The 25,869-nt window shown below is 34.9% G+C and overlaps 3 protein-coding genes across 5 annotated transcripts; 2 read left to right on the forward strand and 1 right to left on the reverse strand.

Annotated features, from left to right (window-relative positions):
• Positions 1-4,352: 4,352 nt before the first annotated feature.
• LOC149615779 (vacuolar protein sorting-associated protein 33A-like) lies at positions 4,353-11,546 on the forward strand. Of its 2 annotated transcripts, XM_089856992.1 has the most exons (14): positions 4,353-4,539; positions 4,612-4,677; positions 5,475-5,602; positions 5,679-5,766; positions 5,827-6,048; positions 6,114-6,288; positions 7,692-7,882; positions 7,955-8,045; positions 8,124-8,198; positions 8,723-8,802; positions 8,874-9,261; positions 10,802-10,924; positions 10,987-11,110; positions 11,164-11,546. In XM_089856992.1, exons 1-13 carry the CDS (start codon positions 4,444-4,446, stop codon positions 11,079-11,081), a joined length of 1,818 nt encoding a protein of 605 aa, XP_089713118.1. In that variant the 5' UTR covers positions 4,353-4,443; the 3' UTR covers positions 11,082-11,110; positions 11,164-11,546. The 2 variants fall into 2 exon arrangements, with proteins under 2 accessions (XP_089713118.1, XP_089713117.1); XM_089856991.1 differs by having other exon boundaries at positions 10,987-11,546.
• On the reverse strand, positions 11,134-14,591 carry LOC149615780 (uncharacterized). Of its 2 annotated transcripts, XM_089856993.1 has the most exons (7): positions 14,443-14,591; positions 14,173-14,351; positions 13,720-14,106; positions 13,505-13,651; positions 13,307-13,444; positions 12,310-12,576; positions 11,134-11,661 (listed from the first exon to the last, which is right to left on the reverse strand). In XM_089856993.1, the coding sequence occupies exons 2-7, from the start codon at positions 14,196-14,198 to the stop codon at positions 11,595-11,597; spliced, it is 1,032 nt and encodes a 343-aa protein (XP_089713119.1). In that variant the 5' UTR covers positions 14,199-14,351; positions 14,443-14,591; the 3' UTR covers positions 11,134-11,594. The 2 variants fall into 2 exon arrangements, with proteins under 2 accessions (XP_089713119.1, XP_089713120.1); XM_089856994.1 differs by lacking the exon at positions 14,443-14,591 and having other exon boundaries at positions 14,173-14,370.
• A 279-nt stretch (positions 14,592-14,870) lies between these two features.
• LOC149615781 (uncharacterized) lies at positions 14,871-24,034 on the forward strand. The gene is made up of 9 exons (XM_089856990.1): positions 14,871-15,079; positions 15,194-15,553; positions 16,572-17,140; positions 18,364-18,582; positions 18,662-18,885; positions 21,037-21,589; positions 22,231-22,473; positions 23,311-23,488; positions 23,688-24,034. The coding sequence occupies exons 2-9, from the start codon at positions 15,203-15,205 to the stop codon at positions 23,811-23,813; spliced, it is 2,463 nt and encodes an 820-aa protein (XP_089713116.1). The 5' UTR covers positions 14,871-15,079; positions 15,194-15,202; the 3' UTR covers positions 23,814-24,034.
• Positions 24,035-25,869: the final 1,835 nt, after the last annotated feature.

Genomic DNA, 25,869 nt, shown 5'->3' on the forward strand with positions numbered 1-25,869 from the left:
GTATCCTTTAAAACGAGCATATTTAAGTCGTTTAAAATTAATTACCGTGAAAAATATATTTTAAAACGTGTTACCCGAGTATTAATCCATAAAATCGCAACATTTAGGGTTAATAATAAGCCTCAAAATGGATGAGAAAGTCGATTTTAGCCTTGGCGTGTATACCTTGGAGGACTTGGCCCTTATTAAAGTTGCAGTTGCGTTATGGAATTCTCCAAAAGTTCAATATGTACTTAACCGCCATGAAATGGAGAAAATAGTCCTTAGCGAAGTCGATAAGCTAAGAATACCTTTCTCAGTTCGCGATAAACTTGGCGTTTTTATAAATGCAATTAGTATAGAATGGCAAAAAGCAGTTTTTGTTCACATGAACTACAACTTCAATCTACCGTCTCCTTTTAAATCAGAGTACTCCAATAAGTTAATTTGGACTCAGTATGGGACAATTAACCTTTTGGAAATGGCGTCACTTATTGTCAATGATGCTAGGATTGATGTAGCTTCGCGTTTTAGAATTGCTTGTCAATATTGTTTGGAAAACCAAATATATAGTCTATGGGAAGAAATGAATCCCGAAGACTTCCATAACAAAGATTTAGACATTATTGAGAAAGAGAACAATGCATTAACCACATTTTGGTGTTATAAAATATCCCGTGAACTACCAAAAGTTCAGACTCAATCTGGTTATGATTATGCTTTTGAAGTGGCTATTCACGATGAAGTTGCTAGAAATGAACACGCAGCGAAGTATTTTTGGAATAAAATGAACGTGGAAGAGAAACAGACTAGTATCTCTAGAATACGGTGTGCAGCTTCACGTAGTTACACCATAGAAATAATTTGTTTCTTGTTAAATCAAATGGAAAAGAAGCAACAACTTGAAGTCATTCATAGTTGTCCGTTGTTTTTTCTGGAAAAGTTCTTACGGCATCCTTGGCATCCATTATTTTTCAAAACTTTTCCGTTAACTGTTGATATTTTGGATGAGAATCATATTTGTTCGCTATTAGAAAGCTCTACAAGAAAAAATTCCACTAAAGCAATAACGCTTTACATTTGCCGAGAAATGAAACAATCACAGCGGTTTGATTTTCTTGTCAATCCAAATGGTATCAGTTTGGTTAAGAAATTTTTACGTCAAGGCGAAATTTATATTGTTGTGAGAATTTTTGAAAATGCGCCCCAAGTTCTTATAACTTCAATTTTACGACAGTTCCTTACTAATTATATTCAAACTGATGTAAAAAAAGAAAGTTTGTTAATGGTTATCCGGAAATGTTTGAAAGATTCCAATGAAAAAATGGAATTAGAAAATATTTGTATCAATCTTAAAAATGTTTGATTTTTTCTGAATTTTGTAATCCTTGAAGTTAAAAAAATAAATGTAAAATTATAAACTAATGTTTAACGTTCAAATTCGCGCTTCATTTTATTATTCTTTATTTTAACCAATCAGCGTGGATTTTAACTTCTTCTGTCAGTCACGTGGTATTACGCAATATGGGGTCAGATAGAATTTAGAAGAGGAGTAGAAGCCCCCCCCTTTGACTCTATTAAACGTGATGACGCCCAAACAAGATCTGTCGCGTTGAGCTTTTTGGGGTAGGCGAGTTTCCGGTCACATGTTCTAAAATCTCTCTGTTACAAACGCATCATACCGGAAGTCGACCTGCCTAGATAACGTTTAGCAGACGACGTTGCGCTACATTCCAACTCCAAATCACCCTTTCCACTCCCCTTCTAAATTCTCTCTGGTCGTGGAGTGGATTCAATCGTCAGTCGTGGAGTTTATTCGTCCATTCGTCAGTCGTGGAGTGGATTCGTCCATTCGCCAGTCGTGGACTCGTGGTCTCGTGGAGTCAAAGAGAGTATAGGGGAGGAGTGGAAAGAGGGGCAAAACTTGTCTCGAGGCATTTCCGTTTGAGACATTAAATGGTATCGTAGGTGGCGCTATTGAGCCGGAAACTCCCTCGTACCGCTAGCCTTGCCGCTAGTATAATTTAAGCGAGACATAACTATTTACGCTTGTGGAGCGGGGGAGCTTCCACTCATCCCTTATATTCTCTTTGGTGGAGTGGATTCGTCAGTCGTGGAGTTAGTAGTACTGGACAAAGGGAATAACGTATAATCCAGTATCCTTGAAAACGATTGTATTTAGCTCGTTTCAATTTAATTACTGTTAAAAATATATACTAAAGCGTGTTAATCAAGCACTAATCCATAAAATCTTAACATTTTGGGTTAAGAAGAAGCCTCAAAATGGTTGAGAAACCAGAGAAAATGGATTTCAGCAGCCTTGGCATGTATACCTTAGAAGACTTAGCCCTTATTAAACTTGTAGCCATGTTATGGAATTCTCCAAAAGTTCAAAATGTACTTAATCGCCATTCTAATAATGTATTTGAAACATATAAAGTATATAAAATGAAGAAAATAGTCCGTAGCGAAGTCGTTAAACTAAGAATACCTTTCTCGGTTCGAGATAAACTTGACTTCTTTATAAATGCAGTTGGTAATGAATGGCAAAAAGCAGTTGGTGTTTACATGAACCTGAACTTGAATCTACCCTCTCCTTTTGATTCGGAGTACTCAACTAAGTTAATTTGGACTCAGTATGGGACAGTTAACCACCTGAAAATGGCGTCACTTATTGTCAATGATGCTAGGATTGATGTAGCTTCGCGTTTTAAAATTGCTTGTCGGTATTGTTTGGAAAACAAGATATATAGCCTGTGGGAAGAATTGAATCCTGAAGACTTCCATAATAAAGATTTAGATATTATTGAGAAAAAGAACAATGCGGCCAATGCCTTAACCACATTTTGGTGTTATAAAATATCCGGAAAACTTCCAAAAGTTCAGTCTCAATCTGGTTATGATTATGCTTTTGAAGTAGCTAGAAACGAACACGCAGCGAAGTATTTTTGGAATAAAATGAACGTGGAGGAGAAACAAACTAGTATCTCTAGAATACGGTGTGCAGCTTCACGTAGTTACACCGTAGAAATAATTTGTTTATTGTTAAATCAAATGGAAAAGAAGCAACAACTTGAAGTCATTCATAGTTGTCCATTGTTTTTTCTGGAAAAGTTCTTATGTCATCCTTGGCATCCATTATTTTTCAAAACTTTTAAATTAACTGTTGATATTTTGGATGAGAACCATATTTGTTCACTATTAGAAAGTTCTATAAGAAAAAATTCCACTAAAGCAACAATAACGCTTTACATTTGCCGAGAAATGAAACAGTCGCAGCGGATTGATTTTCTTGTCAATCCAAATTGTATCAGTTTGGTTAAGAAATTGTTACGTGAAGGCGAAATTTATATTGTATTGAAAATTTTTGAAAATGCACCCCAAGTTCTAATAACTTCAATATTACAACAGTTCCTTACTAATTATATTCAAACTGATGTACTAAAAGAAAGTTTGTTAATGCTTATCCGGAAATGTTTGAAAGATTCCAATGAAAAAATGGAATTGGAAAATATTTGTATCAATCATAAAAATGTTTGATATTTCTGAATTTTGTAAACCTTGAAGTTAAAAAATAAATGTAAAATAATAAAAAACGTTCAAATTAGCACATTATTTTATTATTCTTTATTTTAACCAATCAGCGTGGATATTAACTTCTTCTGTCAGCCACGTGGCTAATGAGTAACGTTCAAATTAGCACTTAATTTTATTATTCTTTATTTTAACCAATCAGCGTGGATTTTAACTTCTTCTGTCAGTCACGTGGCTAATGTGTACCGTTCAAATTAGCACTTAATTTTATTATTCTTTATTTTAACCAATCAGCGTGGATTTTAACTAATTCTGTCAGCCACGTGGCTAATGTGTACCGTTCAAATTAGCACTTAATTTTATTATTCTTTATTTTAACCAATCAGCGTGGATTTTAACTTCTTCTGTCAGCCACGTGGCTAATGTGTAACGTTCAAATTAGCACTTAATTTTATTATTCTTTATTTTAACCAATCAGCGTGGATTTTAACTTCTTCTGTCAGCCACGTGGCTAATGTGTACCGTTCAAATTAGCACTTAATTTTATTATTCTTTATTTTAACCAATCAGCGTGAATTTTAACTTCTTCTGTCAGTCACGTGGGTGGCATTACGCAAGGGGTGGAGAGTTGTTGGTTAATGGCGGCGTTAGAACGAAAATATTTGTATCAATCTTAAAAATGTTTGATATTTCTGAATTTTGTAATCATTGAAGTTGAAAAAATAAATTTAAAATAATAAACTAATGTTTAACGTTCAAATTAGCCGATAATTTTATTATTCTTTATTTTAACCAATCAGCGTCGATTTTAACTTCTTCTGTCAGTCACGTGACGACATTACACAATGGGGAGCTGGTTACCGTTAATGGCGGCGTTAGGACTCGAGCTATTTACTAATAAATTTGTTTTTTTAATAATTAAGTGTTAAAATGTCACATTTAACGAATGGAATTAATGTTTCATTATTAAGGGATGATGCTAGACGAAGGTTATTAGATTGTCTCGATAAATGCAGTGGAACTAAGGTACGGAAACGAATTTTTATCCAAAAAACACGCTAAGCCTTGGCTATTAAAATTACACTTAATCTTAATTAGGCGATTATTTGGGACGAAGATCTTATTGGACCTATTGGATTAATTGCGGAATACGCCTTATTAAAGGTATTCTGGCTAAACTTTACTTTAGCTCGCGCATTTTAAATACAGTTTTTTCAATAAATATCTTTTCTGGGAGGTTAATTATATGATAATTAATTTAATTTAAGGTGCGGAAACTAACTTACATCAATATTTCCCATGTTTTTTGTAATTTATTCCCTCTTATTCCCTTATCCATGAGCGGGTAGATGTGCGCCTGTTTTTGTTATTATCAAGTTTTATCAACTGAATAAATTTCCCCTTTTCCAAAATTTTACTAAATAGAATATGTTTTTACCCCTAATTATTGATACCTTTCCAAATTATGGCTAATTAGCTTGTTTATTGCCACCTTTTCCAAAAAATTATTATTTGTAGTTTCTTTCTACCCTAAAAAGAGGCGCACTTTTAGTCATTCGTGCTTTTGTTATTGTCAAGGCTTATCAACTGCATAAATATCCCCTTTTCCAAAATATTACTAAATTTTGTATGCTTTTTTACCTCAAAATATTGCTCCTTTTCCAAATCATTAGACCCAACCATAACTTTTTTTAAAATGGCTGGGGAACTTTATAATCCGCTTAACACTAACACAGAAATCCTTCCGATAAACTGTTGATATGGATGAAGAAAGCCATGAAAACATTGATTAAAATAGTTTCCGCACCTCAAATGTATTTAATTATCATATGATTAACCTCCAAGAAATGATATTTGTTGAAAAAACTGTATTTAAAATGCGCGAGCTAAAGTAAAGTTTTTCCGGTATTCTTTAATTACAAACATAATAAATGTCAAATTAAACATCCGCGTATAATTAGGAACATAATGTCATTAAAATGTTTCATCTACATTCTGAACGTCACCAAAAATCTGACGTTCAAAATATAATCTTTCTTGTACGCGGAAAATTAAAACTAATGGATTTAATAGCGGATTATATATTAAAGTATGAATTAAATTAAATTAAATTAATTTTAATCTTAATCTTAATATGATTAAATTAAATAATCATGATTTTATAGAGAAGATCGTGATAAACAAACAAAGAAAAAGGATTACCACATATTCTTTGTCCCTAGAAAATGTTTTCTGTGTGAAACAAAGCTTAAAGTACATTAATTAAATCTGAAATTAATTTAAAATTAACTTAATAATTAAAAATATTAATAGGATAGAGGAGTCTATGGGAATTTTAGGAATATAGATGATTATGCCGTTGATTTATTCCCAGTTGACAGTGATGTATTGTCTCTGGAACTTCCGGAGACTTTTAAAGAATGTCATGTTGAAAATGTCATGACAAACATGTTAAATGTTGCGCGTGCTTTAGTGACAATGCAGTTTTTGTATGGTGTCATACCTAATGTGTATGGAAAAGGAAAATGTGCAAAAGTACATGAAAAGTAACCTGACTTTTAAACTAAAGATAATTAATTTATAAATTTTGTTTAAAATAGCAAGTTTTTGATCTTATGACGCGTATCCGACGAGAACAAGCTGGAAATGAACCACAAGTTCCACCCAAAATTGATAATCTTATACTTTTGGATCGGTCTGTTGATTTGCTAACTCCTTTAGCAACTCAGTTGACTTATGAAGGATTAATTGATCATTTTTTTGGAATTGAGAACAGTAAGTTAGAGGGAACAATGTTGTTAAGCCTTGGTTGTCATTTTTAAGCCTTGGTTTGTCATTTTTTAAGCCTTGGTTTGACATTTTTAAGCCTTGGTTTGACATTTTTAAACCTCGGTTTGTCAATTTTTTAAACCTCGGTTTGTCAATTTTTTAAACCTCGGTTTGTCAATTTTTTAAACCTCGGTTTGTCAATTTTTTAAACCTCGGTTTGTCAATTTTTTAAACCTCGGTTTGTCAATTTTTTAAACCTCGGTTTGTCAATTTTTTAAACCTCGGTTTGTCAATTTTTTAAACCTCGGTTTGTCAATTTTTTAAACCTCGGTTTGTCAATTTTTTAAACCTCGGTTTGTCAATTTTTTAAACCTCGGTTTGTCAATTTTTTAAACCTCGGTTTGTCAATTTTTTAAACCTCGGTTTGTCAATTTTTTAAACCTCGGTTTGTCAATTTTTTAAACCTCGGTTTGTCAATTTTTTAAACCTCGGTTTGTCAATTTTTTAAACCTCGGTTTGTCAATTTTTTAAACCTCGGTTTGTCAATTTTTTAAACCTCGGTTTGTCAATTTTTTAAACCTCGGTTTGTCAATTTTTTAAACCTCGGTTTGTCAATTTTTTAAACCTCGGTTTGTCAATTTTTTAAACCTCGGTTTGTCAATTTTTTAAACCTCGGTTTGTCAATTTTTTAAACCTCGGTTTGTCAATTTTTTAAACCTCGGTTTGTCAATTTTTTAAACCTCGGTTTGTCAATTTTTTAAACCTCGGTTTGTCAATTTTTTAAACCTCGGTTTGTCAATTTTTTAAACCTCGGTTTGTCAATTTTTTAAACCTCGGTTTGTCAATTTTTTAAACCTCGGTTTGTCAATTTTTTAAACCTCGGTTTGTCAATTTTTTAAACCTCGGTTTGTCAATTTTTTAAACCTCGGTTTGTCAATTTTTTAAACCTCGGTTTGTCAATTTTTTAAACCTCGGTTTGTCAATTTTTTAAACCTCGGTTTGTCAATTTTTTAAACCTCGGTTTGTCAATTTTTTAAACCTCGGTTTGTCAATTTTTTAAACCTCGGTTTGTCAATTTTTTAAACCTCGGTTTGTCAATTTTTTAAACCTCGGTTTGTCAATTTTTTAAACCTCGGTTTGTCAATTTTTTAAACCTCGGTTTGTCAATTTTTTAAACCTCGGTTTGTCAATTTTTTAAACCTCGGTTTGTCAATTTTTTAAACCTCGGTTTGTCAATTTTTTAAACCTCGGTTTGTCAATTTTTTAAACCTCGGTTTGTCAATTTTTTAAACCTCGGTTTGTCAATTTCTAAGCCTCGGTTTGTCATTTTTAATCTGAAACAGAGTGTTTCAATCGGTTTTCATCCAAATTACTTAGCATAAAATACATAAAATAATGATCATATTTAGATTCGTCTAAGGTTCCACCCGAGAAATTTGGTTCTGAAGAGACGGCAGCCTCGGAAGAAATCTGCAATGAATATAAACAAATTGCTTTAAGCTCTGCAGATGAATTATATGCCGAATTAAGGGACAAGAATTTTAACGCAGTTGGTCCTATTTTAAGTAAAAAGGCCAAACAATTATCGTCGCAATTTGATGTAAATTTTAATTAATCCAAATTAAGATTTAAATTAATTTAATTGGAGTAAGAATTAAATTGAATTTTGTAGGAAAGACACGGAGCAAAATCAGTCAGTGAAATAAAGCAATTTGTTGGTAGATTACCGCAATTGCAAGCTGCAAAGAAGTCCCTAGCTATGCGTAGGCTTTTGTTAATTAACTAACTAATTAATTAATATTAGATTTTAATTTAATTGAGATTAATTTGGGATGATTTAGATACTGCAATTGCCGAGTTAATCAAGGAAAGAACTGATTCTGAAGATTTTTTGGAAGGTTTACAATTAGAGCAAGGTTAATTAAAGACTTATAATTAAACTTAATTATTAATTAATTAATTTAATATTAATTAATTAATTTAATATTAATTAATTAATTTAATATTAATTAATTAGTTTAATATTAATTAATTAATTTAATATTAATTAATTAGTTTTAATATTAATTAATTAGTTTTAATATTAATTAATTAGTTTTAATATTAATTAATTAGTTTTAATATTAATTAATTAGTTTTAATATTAATTAATTAGTTTTAATATTAATTAATTAGTTTTAATATTAATTAATTAGTTTAATATTAATTAATTAGTTTAATATTAATTAATTAGTTTAATATTAATTAATTAGTTTAATATTAATTAATTAGTTTAATATTAATTAATTAGTTTAATATTAATTAATTAGTTTAATATTAATTAATTAGTTTAATATTAATTAATTAGTTTAATATTAATTAATTAGTTTAATATTAATTAATTAGTTTAATATTAATTAATTAGTTTAATATTAATTAATTAGTTTAATATTAATTATAGAATTCATGAATGGTTTGGAAACTGATAAAATTAACGCGTACATTGATGATTGTATTGCAAAACAAGAGAAAATACTTAAAGTTAGTTATTCAATTAACTTTCTTTAATCTAATTAAATTAAATTAATTTAATTAATTTTAATTTTTTTAAGGTTTTGAGACTAATTTGCATACAATCTGTTATAAATGGAGGCTTGAAACAGAAAACCTTGGATTATTATAGAAGAGAAATACTTCAAACTTATGGTTTTCAATATTTGCTTACTTTGAGCAATTTGGAACAAGCGGGACTTCTTAAAGTTCAAGGGAACAAGACCTTTTCTACTATAAAGAAAACTTTGCGGTTATTGGTTGAAGATGTTAATGAGCAAAAACCAACGGATATTGCTTATGTTCACAGTGTTTATGCTCCTCTTAGTATTAGATTAGTACAATTTGTAACTCAACCTGGTTGGAGAGCGATTACAGATATTTTGAATATTTTACCTGGACCTACTGTGGAAGAGAAGCAGATTATTCCAATGGGACTTCGTAGACGGCGTAATTATGCTTCTTCTAATTTATAATTTTCTAAACCCTTGAAAATCCCCTTTTAGTCAACTCTAAACCCTTGAAAATCCCCCTTTAGTCAACTCTAAACCCTTGAAAATCCCCTTTGGTGAACTCTAACCCTGGAAATTCCCCATCCTTTAATCAACTCTAAACCCCGGAAATTCCCCATCCTTTTATCAACTCTAAACCCTGGAAATTCCCCATCCTTTTATCAACTCTAAACCCTGGAAATTCCCCATCCTTTAACCAACTCTAAACCCCGGAAATTCCCCATCCTTTTATCAACTCTAAACCCCGGAAATTCCCCATCCTTTTATCAACTCTAAACCCTGGAAATTCCCCATCCTTTTATCAACTCTAAACCCTGGAAATTCCCCATCCTTTAACCAACTCTAAACCCCGGAAATTCCCCATCCTTTTATCAACTCTAAACCCCGGAAATTCCCCATCCTTTTATCAACTCTAAACCCCGGAAATTCCCCATCCTTTTATCAACTCTAAACCCCGGAAATTCCCCATCCTTTTATCAACTCTAAACCCTGAAAATTCCCCATCCTTTAACCAACTCTAAACCCTGGAAATTCCCCATCCTTTTATCAACTCTAAACCCTGAAAATTCCCCATCCTTTAACCAACTCTAAACCCTGGAAATTCCCCATCCTTTTATCAACTCTAAACCCTGAAAATTCCCCATCCTTTAACCAACTCTAAACCCTGGAAATTCCCCATCCTTTTATCAACTCTAAACCCTGAAAATTCCCCATCCTTTAACCAACTCTAAACCCTGGAAATTCCCCATCATTTTATCAACTCTAAACCCTGAAAATTCCCCATCTGTATATCAACTCTAAACCCTGAAAATTCCCCATCTGTATATCAACTCTAAACCCTGAAAATTCCCCATCTGTATATCAACTCTAAACCCTGAAAATTCCCCATCTGTATATCAACTCTAAACCCTGAAAATTCCCCATCTGTATATCAACTCTAAACCCTGAAAATTCCCCATCTGTATATCAACTCTAAACCCTGAAAATTCCCCATCTGTATATCAACTCTAAACCCTGAAAAATCTCCTTATATCAACTCTAAACCCTGAAAAATCCCCTTATATCAACTCTAAACCCTGAAAAATCCCCTTATATCAACTCTAAACCCTGAAAAATCCCCTTATATCAACTCTAAACCCTGTAAAATCCCCTTATATCAACTCTAAACCCTGAAAAATCCCCTTTTGTCAACTCTAAACCCTGAAAAATCCCCTGTATCGACTCTAAACCCTGGAAAATCCCCTATTATCAACTTTAAACCCTGGAAAATCTCCTATTATCAACTCTAAACCCTGAAAAATTCCCCTTATATCAACTCTAAACCCTGAAAAATCCCCTTACATCAACTCTAAACCTTGAAAAATCCCCTTATATCAACTCTAAACCCTGAAAAATCCCCTTTGTCAACCCTTAAACCCTGAAAAATCCCCCTTTAATCAACTCTAAACCCTGAAAATTCCCCTTTTTCTCAAATAAAGGTGGTTCTGGCTCATCAATTCAATCTAGTCTAGAGGAACAACGAACAACTCTAGTCGTTTTCTTAGGCGGTTGTACCTTTGCTGAAATTGCTGCACTTAGATTTCTATCACAACAAGATGATGGTAAACAATCCCTTAATAACCTTTTAAATTAAATTAACTTAATTAATTAACTTTAATCCCAGCTCCAATGGAATACTTTGTTATGACAACAAGCATTATTAACGGCAACACATTCCTATCTTCTCTATTTGAAAATCTAGAAGATAAAAATCCCTAAAAATAATTACTGAAAATAATTAAATCACGGTAATTAAATTAAATTACAATAATTATGATATGAAAAATTAATTTATTTTTAGATCAAAAAACACTTTGTTTGTTTTTGTAAAGAATATCATGAAAATGAAATTAATTTTCAACACTTTTTTTTTTTGAATATAAGATGATTTAATGAATGCTTAATTAATTAATTAATAAAGAAATTAATTAATTAAAAAACTCGGGAAAAGTTTAGAAATTAATTAATTAACCAACCAACTTTGATTAATTATCATTAAAACGAAAAAATAAGAAAACAAAAAATGCTTTTGTGATGGAAACAATCACACGTTAAGAGATGATGATTTCTATAAATTGTTGCTTTCTTTGCAACTTTTATCATGTAATTTCACATATGTTCATTCACTCTTTCACACACAAGTACTCAAAATATACACGTAAATTCTGATATTCTATTTTATAATATTGTTCCTTCGTAGTTTGAAGGTTTTCCGATGTTAATTTTGTTTTTTTATAACTCCATTTCATCATCAATTTCAGTTGTTACACTTGATGAAGGAACAAACGCAGATGGCAACCTGAAATTTAAATTTTCAATGTTAAAGCTATAGATCCAAGGCTTATTATACCCCATGTGTGCCAAGGCTTAACAACTGCTATATCAGGGTCCAGGGCGGGAAATAAATACTCTTTTAAAACGAACATGTGACCAGTAAAGCCCCAGAACTTTAAATTAAAAAACTGACTGGACATTGTCCACTAAAAATGGTTAACCTTTGACCGTTTTTAATTGATTAAGTTGACCAGTTGAACTTGATCCACAAGCATTTAATTTATTAAAGTGTATAATCATCAAGTTATTGGTCAAAATGTCCAGTGACCCCCTTAGTTTTTTTAAAAAAAATATGGACCATTTTAATATTTAGTTGGACTCCAGTGTGTCCTATGCTTATTTTCAGCCCTTCCCAGATTCCTTAGCTAAAATCCAGACTAAGCCTTGGCGAGGACTTTAAGCCTTGGCGAGGACTTTAAGCCTTGGCGAGGACTTCAAGCCTTGGCGAGGACCTTAAGCCTTGGCGAGGACCTTAAGCCTTGGCGAGGACCTTAAGCCTTGGCGAGGACCTTAAGCCTTGGCGAGGACCTTAAGCCTTGGCGAGGACCTTAAGCCTTCTCTTTGCGCATAGGGAATAAGGTAGGTGAATTTTAGGCCTATTTTTTTAAATTACCTGTCGCTATTAACCGAGTTTAGATTAGGTATGTTAGAACTGTTATTATTATTCAATGCCTCAGCAAAAACCATTCCAACATCGGCAGCTCCTAAATTTCTCCCTCTTAATGGAGTGAAAATTGAATCTGTATTTGTAACTGTTGTTGTAGATGAATCTGAAGATGAGGATTCCCTTGTTGTTTCTGGTGGAGGGTTTTGCCATATTTTATCCCGAATTCCGCTACCGGGTGGTTCCCAAAGTACCAAAGCCATATTAGGCTTATTACTGCAAAAGATACCCAAATTTTTAAGTCAAAAATATAGGATATTGTAGGACCTTTCATGATATTATAGGATAATATAGGATCTTTCATGAAATTATAGGATATTATAGGAACTTTTATGAAATTATAGGAACTTTCATGAAATTATAGGAACTTTCATGAAATTATAGGATATTATAGGACCTTTCATGAAATTATAGGATATTATAAGACCTTTCATGAAATTATAGGATATTATAAGACCTTTCATGAAATAATAGGATATTATAGGAACTTTCATGAAATTATAGGATATTATAGGACCTTTCATGAAATTATAGGATAATATAGGGCAGGCTCAAAAATGTATAGGATTTTATGCTAAACTATAGGAAAACTTGGATTATGTCAAAAATATAAGAATTATTATAGGACCTTTCATGAAATTATAGGATAGGTTCAATAATATAGGATTTTATCGGAAATTATATGAAATATAGGATTTTATAGGATATTATATGAAATATAGGATTTTATAGGATATTATATGAAATATAGGATTTTATAGGATATTATATGAAATATAGGATTTTATAGGAAATTATATGTAATATGGGATTTTATAGGAAATTATATGAAATATAGGATTTTATAGGAAATTATATGAAATATAGAATTTTATAGTAAATTGTATGAAACATAGGATTTTATAGGAAATTATATGAAATATAGGATTTTATAGGAAATACTAACATTTCTTTAACAAGTGATTTAACCATCAATGCATCGGGTTGCAATAATCTTTTAAGTTCCTCTGAAAAATCAATACTCCCTTTTGGTTTAACACGTTCCTCAAAACTTTCGTCACTGTCTGATTCATAATCAAATTTTCTGCAGCAAAATTAACATTAAATTTATATAAAATCTTTAATATACAATATATTTAATTACATTCCATCACGACTTGTAGACGGAATAGCTGGAATACTTGAACTCTCAAGAGGAACAGTTACAGTTACATTATCCTCATTTAACGATAATTTCCCGAGTTTAGCGGCCATTTTTTCTTCACTAATGTATTGTTTTGTAGGACGCCATCTAATTATGATTATTTTTTTTTAATTAACTCCGTGTTTTTAAGTACATTTTAATTGTTTCATTCATACTCTTCAAAATCATCACTTCTTCGTTTAAGATGTTGATTGGAACTATGGGTAGTTCCATTGCAAGTGTTACCGAGGTTATATAGTTCCCAATCGGAAGCTGTTTGGGAGGTGCAAGGTTGTGGGGCTGTAAAACGAACTACGCTAGATTTATTTGAGGGAGTTTGGACAATTGGACTCGCTGCCAGCGTGATATTTCCACTGGGATTTAAGCAATCAGGGTGTTTAGGGGCCCAGGGCATGTAGGTTGGGACTGTATGTGCCCAAGAAAATATACTGGCTGGTCCAACATTTACAGAACTTGTTCCTGATGAGTAACTAGCTGTTGTTAATACATTTTCAGAGATACTTGTTGGCGGGTATGTTTGGCCTAATATGTTTGGAAAGTAACTAGAAAGATTTAAGTAGAAAGTTTAAAGATAACTTGTCCTTAGTTCTCTTATATTTATTAGTTACCTTTGTTTGAAAACGTCGTTTTGCATTGGCCAGATTTATTGTACAAAATAAATTTTTATATGTATTTATTTGTTTATTTAATTAATTCTAATTTGTTTTCAGATTTTTTGAAATTGGTTTCGTATTTTTCGGGAATCGGAAGTAGCTTTAATTATAGCCAAGGCTTAGCACATTTATTTCTTTTAATTATAAAAGATAAAACAACTGTATTTTATTTATAAGTTTTTAAAACCCGGTGTTTATTTATTTATTTATTTTAAATTTACTCACTTTATTTCAAGATTATTTCTAATTTTAGACGATTATTATTTAAAAAGTCGAAATATGATTTCAAATTCGCCACTCTCTGAGTCTCTAGTAAAGTAGTATCACAACAATGAAATTTCGCGAAAGATCTATTTTTTCTTTTATTTGTGTTGCTTGACAGTGTGTGTAAGCTTATATACTACTGTTTTCAAAGGTTGCGCAGTGTCAAGTAACATCGTTACAAGTTTACTAACAGAGCTAGACATAAGACTTCAAAAAATTGGACATTTTAATTTTGGTAATTTTTTTGATAAATTTTACAAAGTTTACTGTAAAAATTGATAAATATCGTATAAAAACTTAAAATTTTTAAATTTCCAGGATTATTTAGGTAGTATTACAATTTTTTACTTTATTTGTGTCAATATGTGAAAATCTCATGTCCAGCACTGTTCAGGAAAAGGAAATTAGAATGATGGTTGACCGTTGACCCGCGTGAAGTTCAACGCGGTTTTAGAAGAGAACATTATTAAATTTTAACACTTATCATTGTATTTTAATGACAGTGTTTATTTATGTTAAATAATTATATCTCATAAATGAACAAAGGATGCGTATTAACTACTTAAACTGATGTTGAATTAGCTAGAAAGCAATAAAGGTATGATGAACCAAGGCTTAACCTAGTTTATCTGCTTTTGGCATATTGTTGGCTAGATTCCAAAATTTCAAAATTATTAAAAAACAAATTATTAATTATTTTTTACCATTTTAGATTCTAGTCATGCAGAACAATAGAACCACAAACTTGGCGTCCAACTGTCTTGGTGAAATAGTGGATTGCGTAGCAGTGCTTGTCCGTTATGTTAAAAGCATTGACAATGCTAATAAAATCAAGTTTGTCTTGAAGCACAGTGACAATCTTAAAGGCCTTTGGCTACCCTATGGGAAAACGGCGCCCTGTGATAACTGGCTATTTAAAGCTGAGCAACTGGCGCAACAAGTCCATGCACAAGCCAAAATATTAGGGGTGCTACAGTTAACTAGGTTTCAGTTAGTTCCTAATTCAACATACTATGCCAGAGTCTGTTATCTTGCTGATATTCCTGGCACTGTAGAGATTGATGATGACAAGGTGAGTGAAATATTCATTAAATTTAAAAAAACTACTCATAGATTTAAGTATAAACGGCAATTTTAGTTATTTTAAGTTAAGCCTTGGTCTTAGCAGACGAACTTTGTTCTAGACTTCTATCCTCTTTGTCTAACTGAAAACCGAGGTTTATTTAGTTAAACTGTCAAATCGAAATACATCATTAGTGTTTTATAGTTTATTAGCTATAATATACAATAATTTAGCTGATTTTAGGCATATTATTCAAGATAAATAATTATTTTACCTATTGAAAGCCCTTTAAATTATTTTTAATCAAATTTGGTAAGTCTTGGTCTTAGCAGACGAACTTTGTTCTATATTTTTCCTAGTTGTCAAACTGATAACCGACCAAGATTGATTTAGTTCAAGTAACAAATCGAAATACATCATAATTATTCTTCGGTTAAAAAGCTATATTACACAGAAATTTAGCTGATTTTAGACATACTTTTCTAGATTAATAATTATTTTAACAGTTGAATGCCGTTTTAATTATTTTTTATCAAAATTTGTTAAGCCTTGGTCTAATCAGCCGAACTTGGTTTTAGACTTTTAGCCTCGTTGTCTAACTGACAAACCAATATTTATGTAGTTCAAGCAACAAATCGAAATATATCACTAGTGTTATTCGGTTTAATAGCTATAATAGACAGCAATTCAGCTGATTTTAGACATATTCTTAAAGATAAATAATTATTTAACAAAGTTAAAATTTTTAATCAGAATTTGCTAAGCCTTGGTTAGACGAACTTTGTTCTAGACTTCTAGCCTCGTTGTCTAACTGACAAACCAATATTTATGTAGTTCAAGCAACAAATCGAAATGCATCATTAGTTTTCTTCGGTTTAATACCAATAATATACAAAAATTGAGCCGATTTTAGACATATTCTTAAAGATAAATAATTATTTTACAAGTTGAATTCCCTTTCGATTATTTTTAATCAAAATTTGTTAAGCCTTGGTCCCCCTTTCTTTTTCTTCTCATACTTTCGCAGTCCGCTCTCTCCCCAATCGAATGGTATTCTTTAGACGAAGTTATCCAACTTTTTAAAGAGAAACCGGCCATTCTTTTTGGTCCTGAAATATTGGAATTCCTAAAACAAGCCAGTCAAAATATCTTCCAACTCGCGATGGTCGAAGTAAAGCCCGATATGAACGCTTTAGTCACCAAAGCCAATCACAAAGAAGCCACGAGATCCTCCAACTCTGTTAAATCCGTTTACGATATGTTACTCGAATCCGCCAAGTTCACGGAACAAGAACAATTACAACTATTCCATGTTTTCCTACACTTTTGCCTTCCATCGGAAACCATGAGTCTTCAGACCTTTAGGGAATTTGTTATAAGCCTTGGTTGGGAGGAATCCCATAGAATTCCTGACTTATTTCGGTCTTTTGACGCGCAAAGTCTGAACTTCCTGACCTTTAGAGATTTACTTTTGGGATTGGCCGCGATGGAACCTTGTACTCAACATGGTGGACCTCCTGCCGAGTTAAGGTGTCGATATATCTTCCGGTATTATAGCAGGACGTCTGAAGGCATCATGGAGTATTCTGAGTTCCTGTAAGTTTACTTACTGTCCAAGGCTTTGCTGGTTTGTTTTTTACGGCGCCCGGGCTTTAGGACTTTGTTTTTTACGGCGCCCGGGCTTTAGGAATTTGTTTTTTACGGCGCCCGGGCTTTAGGAATTTGTTTTTTACGGCGCCCGGGCTTTAGGAATTTGTTTTTTACGGCGCCCGGCCTTTGGGAATTTGTTTTTTACGGCGCCCGGCCTTTGGGAATTTGTTTTTTACGGCGCCCGGCCTTTGGGAATTTGTTTTTTACGGCGCCCGGCCTTTGGGAATTTGTTTTTTACGGCGCCCGGCCTTTGGGAATTTGTTTTTTACGGCGCCCGGCCTTTGGGAATTTGTTTTTTTACGGCGCCCGGCCTTTAGGAATTTGTTTTTTTACGGCGCCCGGTCTTTAGGAATTTGTTTTTTTACGGCGCCCGGTCTTTAGGAATTTGTTTTTTTACGGCGCCCGGACTTTAGGAATTTGTTTTTTTACGGCGCCCGGACTTTAGGAATTTGTTTTTTTACGGCGCCCGGACTTTAGGAATTTGTTTTTTTACGGCGCCCGGACTTTAGGAATTTGTTTTTTTACGGCGCCCGGACTTTAGGAATTTGTTTTTTTACGGCGCCCGGACTTTAGGAATTTGTTTTTTTACGGCGCCCGGACTTTAGGAATTTGTTTTTTACGGCGCCCGGCCTTAAGTAATTTGTTTTTTACGGCGCCCGGCCTTTGGGAATTTGTTTTTTGCGGCGCCCGGTCTTAAGGAATTTGTTTTTTACGGCGCCCGGCCTTTAGGAATTTGTTTTTTACGGCGCCCGGCCTTTAGGAATTTGTTTTTTACGGCGACCGGCCTTTAGGAATTTGTTTTTTACGGCGACCGGCCTTTAGGAATTTGTTTTTTACGGCGCCCGGCCTTAAGGAATTTGTTTTTTACGGCGCCCGGCCTTTAGGAATTTGTTTTTTACGGCGCCCGGCCTTTGGGAATTTGTTTTTTACGGCGCCCGGCCTTTGGGAATTTGTTTTTTACGGCGCCCGGCCTTTGGGAATTTGTTTTTTACGGCGCCCGGCCTTTGGGAATTTGTTTTTTACGGCGCCCGGCCTTTGGGAATTTGTTTTTTACGGCGCCCGGCCTTTAGGAATTTGTTTTTTACGCTTCCAAGACGCGAGAATTTCCATTTTACAATGCCGAGGCTTAGGAATTTCTTTGTTTTTTTTTTTTACAATTCGCTTCCCAGACGATTGATCATGGATATAAACAGACTTAAAGGTCTTCCAACTGACGAAGCAACGGTATTATCTAGCGCAATAAAAAGCGCCCAAGCTTTCGGCACTGCCGCCGGAGGACCATTACCATTGAACGAATTCTTAACCGCAATAGGACAGTTGAAATTTAGAGGCACTTCTTTACTACTTAGAGCTCCTTCCTCTACGCTTACAACAATTCGCAAATGGGGGTAAATTTTAACCGAGGCTTAAGTCTGAGACACAATAATGTAGTTTGTTAGTAATTAACATTGTCGGGGGTGGTTTTAGTTGCAGTAACCTTGACCATTCTTCCGAAACGTCTAAAAGAAGGAAAGTGCCTGATAATTCTAAATGCCCCAAACTTAGTGGAACTTCCGATAAGAATTTTACAGTCGAGGAAGTTGTTAGTGAAAAACGTGTTGATGATATGTGCTACGAATTGGCCACACATGCAGTTAAAGTTAAAAGAAGTGGAACATTGGTTGATGTTCTAACATTGTGGGATTTCAATGGTAATTTTTAAGAGATAAGTTTGGGAAGGGACAATATTTTTATTTCTGAAATGAAAGCGCAGGGAGCCCAGGGGTAAGCCTATAATTCCTACAAAATCCTATTTTTCCTATAAGGATAATGGGGGACTGGGACGCTAACTGTTGAACGACTCAGGTCCGGTGGGATGAACATTTTCCTTAATTACTCGGCCTCTGTTTGTCGTAGCCCTAAGTTTTTATTACGGTTGGATGGGGGGCAAATAGGACTATAACATAGTCAAAGGTCATCCCCGTATCTCTAATATAACCAGAGTTATGAGCCTCCAATGTTGGGTGTGACGCTATTTCTACGGAAGGGGCGGGGGTATGTTTTTGAACATTTTACTTAATTACTCGGCCCCTGTTTGTCGTAGCCCCAAGTTTTTAGTACGGTTGGATGGGGGACAAATTGGACTATAACATACTCAAAGGACATCCCCGTATCTCTAGTAGAACCAGAGTTATGAGCCTCCAAAGTTGGGTGTAACGCTATTCCTATGTAGGGGGGTATGTTTTTGAACATTTTGTTTAATTACTCGGCCCCTGTTTGTCGTAGCCCTACGTTTTTAGTATGGTTCGATGGGGGGGAAATTGGACTATAACATACTCAAAGGACATCCCCGTATCTGTAGTAGAACCAGAGTTATGAGCCTCGAAAGTTGGGTGTAACGCTATGCCTATGGAGGGGGCTATGTTTTTGAACATTTTCCTTAATTACTCGGCCCCTGTTTGTCGTAGCCCTAAGTTTTTAGTATGGTTGGATGGGGGGCAAATTGGACTATAACATACTCAAAGGACATCCCCGTATCTCTAGTAGAACCAGAGTTATGAGCCTCCAAAGTTGGGTGTAACGCTATTCCTATGTAGGGGGTATGTTTTTGAACATTTTGTTTAATTACTCGGCCCCTGTTTGTCGTAGCCCTAAGATTTTACTATGGTTGGATGGGGGGCAAATTGGACTATAACATACTCAAAGGACATCCGCGTATCTGTAGTAGAACCAGAGTTATGAGCCTCGAAAGTTGGGTGTAACGCTATTCCTATGGAGGGGGCTATGTTTTTGAACATTTTCCTTAATTACTCGGCCCCTGTTTGTCGTAGCTTTACGTTTTTAGTACGGCTGGATGGGGGGCAAATAGGACTATTACATACTCAAAGGACATCCCCGTATCTCTAGTAGAACCAGAGTTATGAGCCTCCAAAGTTGGGTGTAATGCTATTCCTATGGAAGGTGGTATGTTTTTGAACATTTTGCTTAATTACTCGGCCCCTCTTTGTCGTAGCCCTAGGTTTTTAGTACGGTTGGATGGGGGGCAAATAGGACTATAACATACTCAAAGGGCATCCCCGTATCTCTAGTAGAACCAGAGTTATGAGCCTCCAAAGTTGGGTGTAATGCTATTCCTATGGAAGGTGGTATGTTTTTGAACATTTTGCTTAATTACTCGGCCCCTGTTTGTCGTAGCCCTAAGTTTTTAGTGCGGTTGGATGGGGGACAAATAGGACTATAACATACTCAAAGGACATCCCCGTATCTGTAGTAGAACCAGAGTTATGAGCCTCCAAAGTTGGGTGTATTGCTATTACTATGGAGGGTATGTTTACGAACATTTTCCTTAATTACTCGGCCCCTCTTTGTCGTAGCCCTAGGTTTTTAGTATGGTTGGATGGGGGGCAAATAGGACTATAACATACTCAAAGGGCATCCCCGTATCTGTAGTAGAACCAGAGTTATGAGCCTCCAAAGTTGGGTGTATTGCTATTACTATGGAGGGTATGTTTACGAACATTTTCCTTAATTACTCGGCCCCTGTTTGTCGTAGCTTTACGTTTTTAGTACGGCTGGATGGGGGGCAAATAGGACTATAACATACTCAAAGGACATCCCCGCATCTCTAGTAGAACCAGAGTTATGAGCCTCGAAAGTTTGGTGTAACGCAGTCCGGCTGGCGGGACTGGCTCTGGTAGACTCCTTAGGAATAAGCTGGAAAAGTCGGGGATTTTCAATATAAAAATTTCTTTCGAACCCTGTTTAAGGAATTTAAATTTTTGACTGGGCTCCCTAGCTGGTTCAAAGGCTTAATTAACAAATTAACTAATAAATTTTGAGGTAATTAAATCTTAATTAATTAGACGCCCAAGCCACCCCAAACTCTACATTCAAAGAACTCCGTTTCCATCGTCTATCATCAATGGACGCTTTCAATGTTAAAAACCGAGCACACGAACTTTTATCAGGCCTACGTTACTTCGAGCGTTCAATATTGCAAGAACACATTGATAGGAACCCTAATTCCGCCATGCAATTGCCAAAAGACGCCTTTACATGGGGCGAAGTTGATATGCAAGCCTTGTTTCGATGTCTTCAATCCTTGTGTCTTCAAGTTAAAGATATAATGGCCAATGAACCAAGGCTTTTGAAGCTTAACTCCCCTACTTACATCTTGGGCGATATTCATGGAAATTACCATGATTTGGTCTGTTTTGAGAAGGCTTTATGGAGAATGGGACCAGTTTTGACACCCGCTAGCTTTTTGTTCTTGGGAGATTACGTGGATCGGGGGAGTTACGGGGTTGAAGTGGTCGCTTACCTCTTTGCCCAGAAGGTTATGGCGCCTGATAAGTTTTTTCTGCTACGTGGGAATCACGAATTGAGACATATTCAGAAGATGTTCACGTTTTATCAGTAAGTTTTGCCAGATTTGTTTTTCCTCTTTTCGTCTATTTCTTAGTAGGCCTACTTGTAAATACAATTAGCAATTGGTAATTTCTAAATTTAACCTTATATATACCAGGGATAGATTTAATTTTAGAAGTAGGAATGGAGAACGGAACGGTTAGTATTTAATTCAGTAGTCCGACTCATTGACCACCCAGTATAGAGCCCCTCCCTCCCTCCCTCCCTCCAACACGTAACGAAAAGCTTAAATTATCTTATTGGCTGCTCACTTAAACCCTACATTTTGATGACGTTGCTGACGGGGACGGCGAAAAATACGTGATTCCGTTTTTACCTCTGTCGCTATGACCCCCGCCTCTTCTTTCATACCCCCCCCCGTCCCGTGGAAGGGGGTCCGGGACTTTGACGCGCGCCCAGCCACATTACTCTGTTCTCCATTCCTACTTCTAAAATTAAATCTATCCCTGGTTTAAGCCAAAATAGTATTATTATATATGTGCATGCATTTTTAGTCCTATAATTTCCTATAAAAACACGTGATTTTTTTCTCTCCCATAAAATCCTATAATTCCCTAAGAAAGATTCCTATGGAATTTAAATTAAATGGCTGGGCTTTAAATATTTAAATTTATGTTTGGTTTGCTTAGAGAGTGTTTGGAAAAGTTTGGAGAGTCAGGAGATGAATTATGGGAAAGCATTAATCAGTGTTTCGACGTCATGCCGGTTGCCGCGGTTATTGATAATAAGATATTTTGCGTTCACGGTGGAATTCCACCACCTACAAATGGAAGCGGGAAAATATCCTCCATTTTGGAAACTCCATGTCCATTGCGGGATCCTCAAGGAATGGCGCCCTTAGTCTGGGAATTACTTTGGAATGATCCATTGAAGTGAGTACTTGATTTTCTTTCTTTTTTTTTGGGTTTAAAAAATGTTTGGATTTGTTGATTTAGGCCTAATTTGACTTGGGGTAGTTGTAGATTGTCTTTGTCTTAAGCCTTGTGAAGTGTGTAGTAGTTTTTAAGTTAAGCCTTGTGAAGTGTGTAGTAGTTTTTAAGTTAAGCCTTGTGAAGTGTGTAGTAGTTTTTAAGTTAAGCCTTGTGGAGTTTATAGTAGTTTTTAAGTTAAGCCTTGTGGACTTTATAGTAGTTTTAAATTAAGCCTTGTGGACTTTATAGTAGTTTTAAATTAAGCCTTGTGGACTTTATAGTAGTTTTAAATTAAGCCTTGTGGACTTTATAGTAGTTTTAAATTAAGCCTTGTGGACTTTATAGTAGTTTTAAGTTAAGCCTTGTGCAGTTTATAGTAGTTTTAAGTTAAGCCTTGTGGAGTTTATAGTAGTTTTAAGTTAAGCCTTTGCTAAAGTGGATTTAATTTAAGTTTTGGCAATCCTAATCTATTATTCTTCTCTACAAAATGACAATTCTTAACGAACTTATCATTTTATCAATCTCTGTTGATTTTTGCGGGTTCTAGGCCTTATTTCTCGTATACTTGTTAAGCCTTTGCTAAAGTTAATTTGAAGCCTTGGCAATCGCATTATAAATTATTCTCTATAAAATGACAAGGCTTAATGAACCGCCCATTTTTATCTGTCTTTGTTAATTCGTTGCGAGTTTAAAGAATTTCTCGTGTACTTGCTAAGCCTTTGTCTTGACAAGGCTTAAGAACAACGGAAAAGTTATGGTTTAAAAGTAAAAATCGAAATTTATTCATTGTACTTAAAGCCCCGAACGGAGTTTATTGGATCTTAGCGATGACATCACAGACACTCGAGGTTTTGTCGCAAATGTTAACCGCGGAACTGGTCACGCCTTCAGCGAGGATGCCTTAAAGGAGTTTCTTACTCGCAACGGACTATCACACGTCATCAGAGCTCACGAAGTCAAACAAAATGGATTTCAGGTAGGACGCATTTAAATTACTCTGTTTGGGAACATTTTGTGACTATTGTCACAGCGCTACTTTTAAGCTTACTATACCTTGTTGGGAACATTTTGTGACTGTTGTCACAGCGATACTTTTAAGCTCAGCTAGGCATACTAAAATAAGACTTGCACTTGCGCATTATTGCAATTTAAACCGCAATTAATGTAAATGCAAGGTTCAAATGAATGGCAAATTGCTGACTGTGTTCTCGAGCTCGCATTATTGCGGTGGGTCCAACGAGGCCGCTTGCGTTCTTGCAGATCGTCACAAGTTAAGACTTATAAGGCTAGACACAACTTAAGGCGAAAAAGAACAAATTTTAATTAAAAACATGTTTTAAAAATAAATACACACAACATTTTATTAATGTTTTAACAAAACAATCGTACAAGAAAATTTTAAAATCGGTTATGTAAAATTTTTACTGCACAGTGTATCTATCAGTCAAAAAAAACTTTTAAAGAAAGAAAAGTTAATTTATTAAAAAAAATTTATGCCTACTATAGATTTTTACTACGAAAATTACCGAGTTTGTTTATTTCAATTCAAGAAGTGATATCTAGTTTATTAGGGAGAAGGTATAAGATGCCTGCCTAAGTATTCGCGCGCCGCGTCCCATAGTCCCATTCCCACTTTCAAAATACAAGGGGGGACGTAAAAGGATGCCGCCGGGCTATTTCGCCTCCTCTCCTCAGTCGGAAAATATGACTGTAATTTTTTCTCATTCGCGTCGCGCTGACGTGCACGAGTTTTCAAGAACCAATGAGATGCTGGCTGGTTGTAATTAATTTAGAGGCGGCGGGGATTAACTCCGGACCTACTACGTTTGGACTGGAGATAAAGCTGCTAGAAATGTGGTGCGCGAATTTATACCTTCTCCCTAGTAAACTAGATATCACTTGTTTATTTATTTATTGGGTTGTTTTTGGGCCTTGGCAAATGATTATTGATGCTGCAAAAGTTGAATTGTACCGTAAAGTAGACGGACGAAAATCCCACCGACCAATTTTTAAAACTTTAAGGCCGGCGACAAATTCGCCCGGGTACCGTACTAGCTATCGTAGTTTTGAACAAGATGGCGGCATCTGAAAAATAAAGCGGGAATATTTTAGTAAAGGTACGCACGTGGCTAAACACGTTTAAAATTTTGGCGCGCCATTTAATAGCGCGTGCGGAGTTGACTCGTAATCCATGAAGGAGAGAGGGATGGAGTAGTAACCCCCATACCTATAACGGTGCCTCTATACCCCCATCTACTACGGAACCGTCGAAACGGCACCAAAGTCCTCCCAGCATCCTCAGTGTCGTTTAGGTAGGGGTCGTACAGTACAAAATCCTAAAGGACGCTCCCCCTCTATCATAAAAATATAAGCAACTTCTCGTACAAATACAATGCACCCTTTCGACGGGAAAAGGGGGTAGGCAACCCTTAGTATTGGGAGATACAAGGGGGTTGCTCCAGTGCCGTGTTTGCGCACTCTCAGATCCAAAATGCCTACAGTGCAGGCGCTAAAAAGCGAGATGGAAGGCAGTTTTACCCCCGCGCCTTTCCCTCTTTAGACTCGTCGAAAGGGTGTATGGGGCTACGCGGCAGCACTTATTAATCGAACAACCGAAAGGTAGGGGCGTGCATGCGCGAGGTACACTGGGAGAGTTACGTTGCCGCCTCACAAGGCCCCTTCATCAATACCACTCCATCTTACTTACCTCTTTTCTCCTTGTTACGAGAGTCAAAAGTAAACTCTAATAAACTTACTACTTTCCATCTCGCAGTGGGAATCTTGTGTCATTGCGCTTGCGATGTATCAATTAAAATTAAGTTAATATAAAATTAAAATTAAAATAATATAAAATAGACGTAAATGAACTCAAACCTTGGGTTAAAAGCGACTCAAATGACACAAGCATAAAAATATTTCCCAACATTTGTCGCTAACCAAAAAATTTTGTGTTACACAGCGTAGGCAGTAAAGTGATATATAAACAGAGCAATGCCCTCCAGCATTTTTCAACCACATTCTTTTTCCCCCAAATATTATTAATACAAACAAATCTTGTCTTATCAATAATAACAAATTGATTCTCGATAAAGAAGAAAAAAAAACCCCCCAACATACTAAGCCCTAATTAACTAAATTAGGCTTATGACGTATGTTAACTATTTCCAAATATTAACGCCTATAGATTAATAATAATAAACATGACGGAATTTCATTTTATCAACTCGGGTTTTAAGTTTCTTTTGAAAATGATTCATGCGATATTAATGTTATTTATCGAGGTATAAGTAATATAATAGGCTTAAGTGTGACTTTTAATTTAATACGTTAATTTCTGAGTTTATATAAGCATAAGTT

The sequence above is a fragment of the Phalangium opilio genome, unplaced genomic scaffold (assembly GCF_054372755.1).
Source record: "Phalangium opilio isolate 3A_F unplaced genomic scaffold, DU_Popi_V2 ptg000217l_1, whole genome shotgun sequence".
Taxonomy (NCBI): domain Eukaryota; kingdom Metazoa; phylum Arthropoda; class Arachnida; order Opiliones; family Phalangiidae; genus Phalangium; species Phalangium opilio.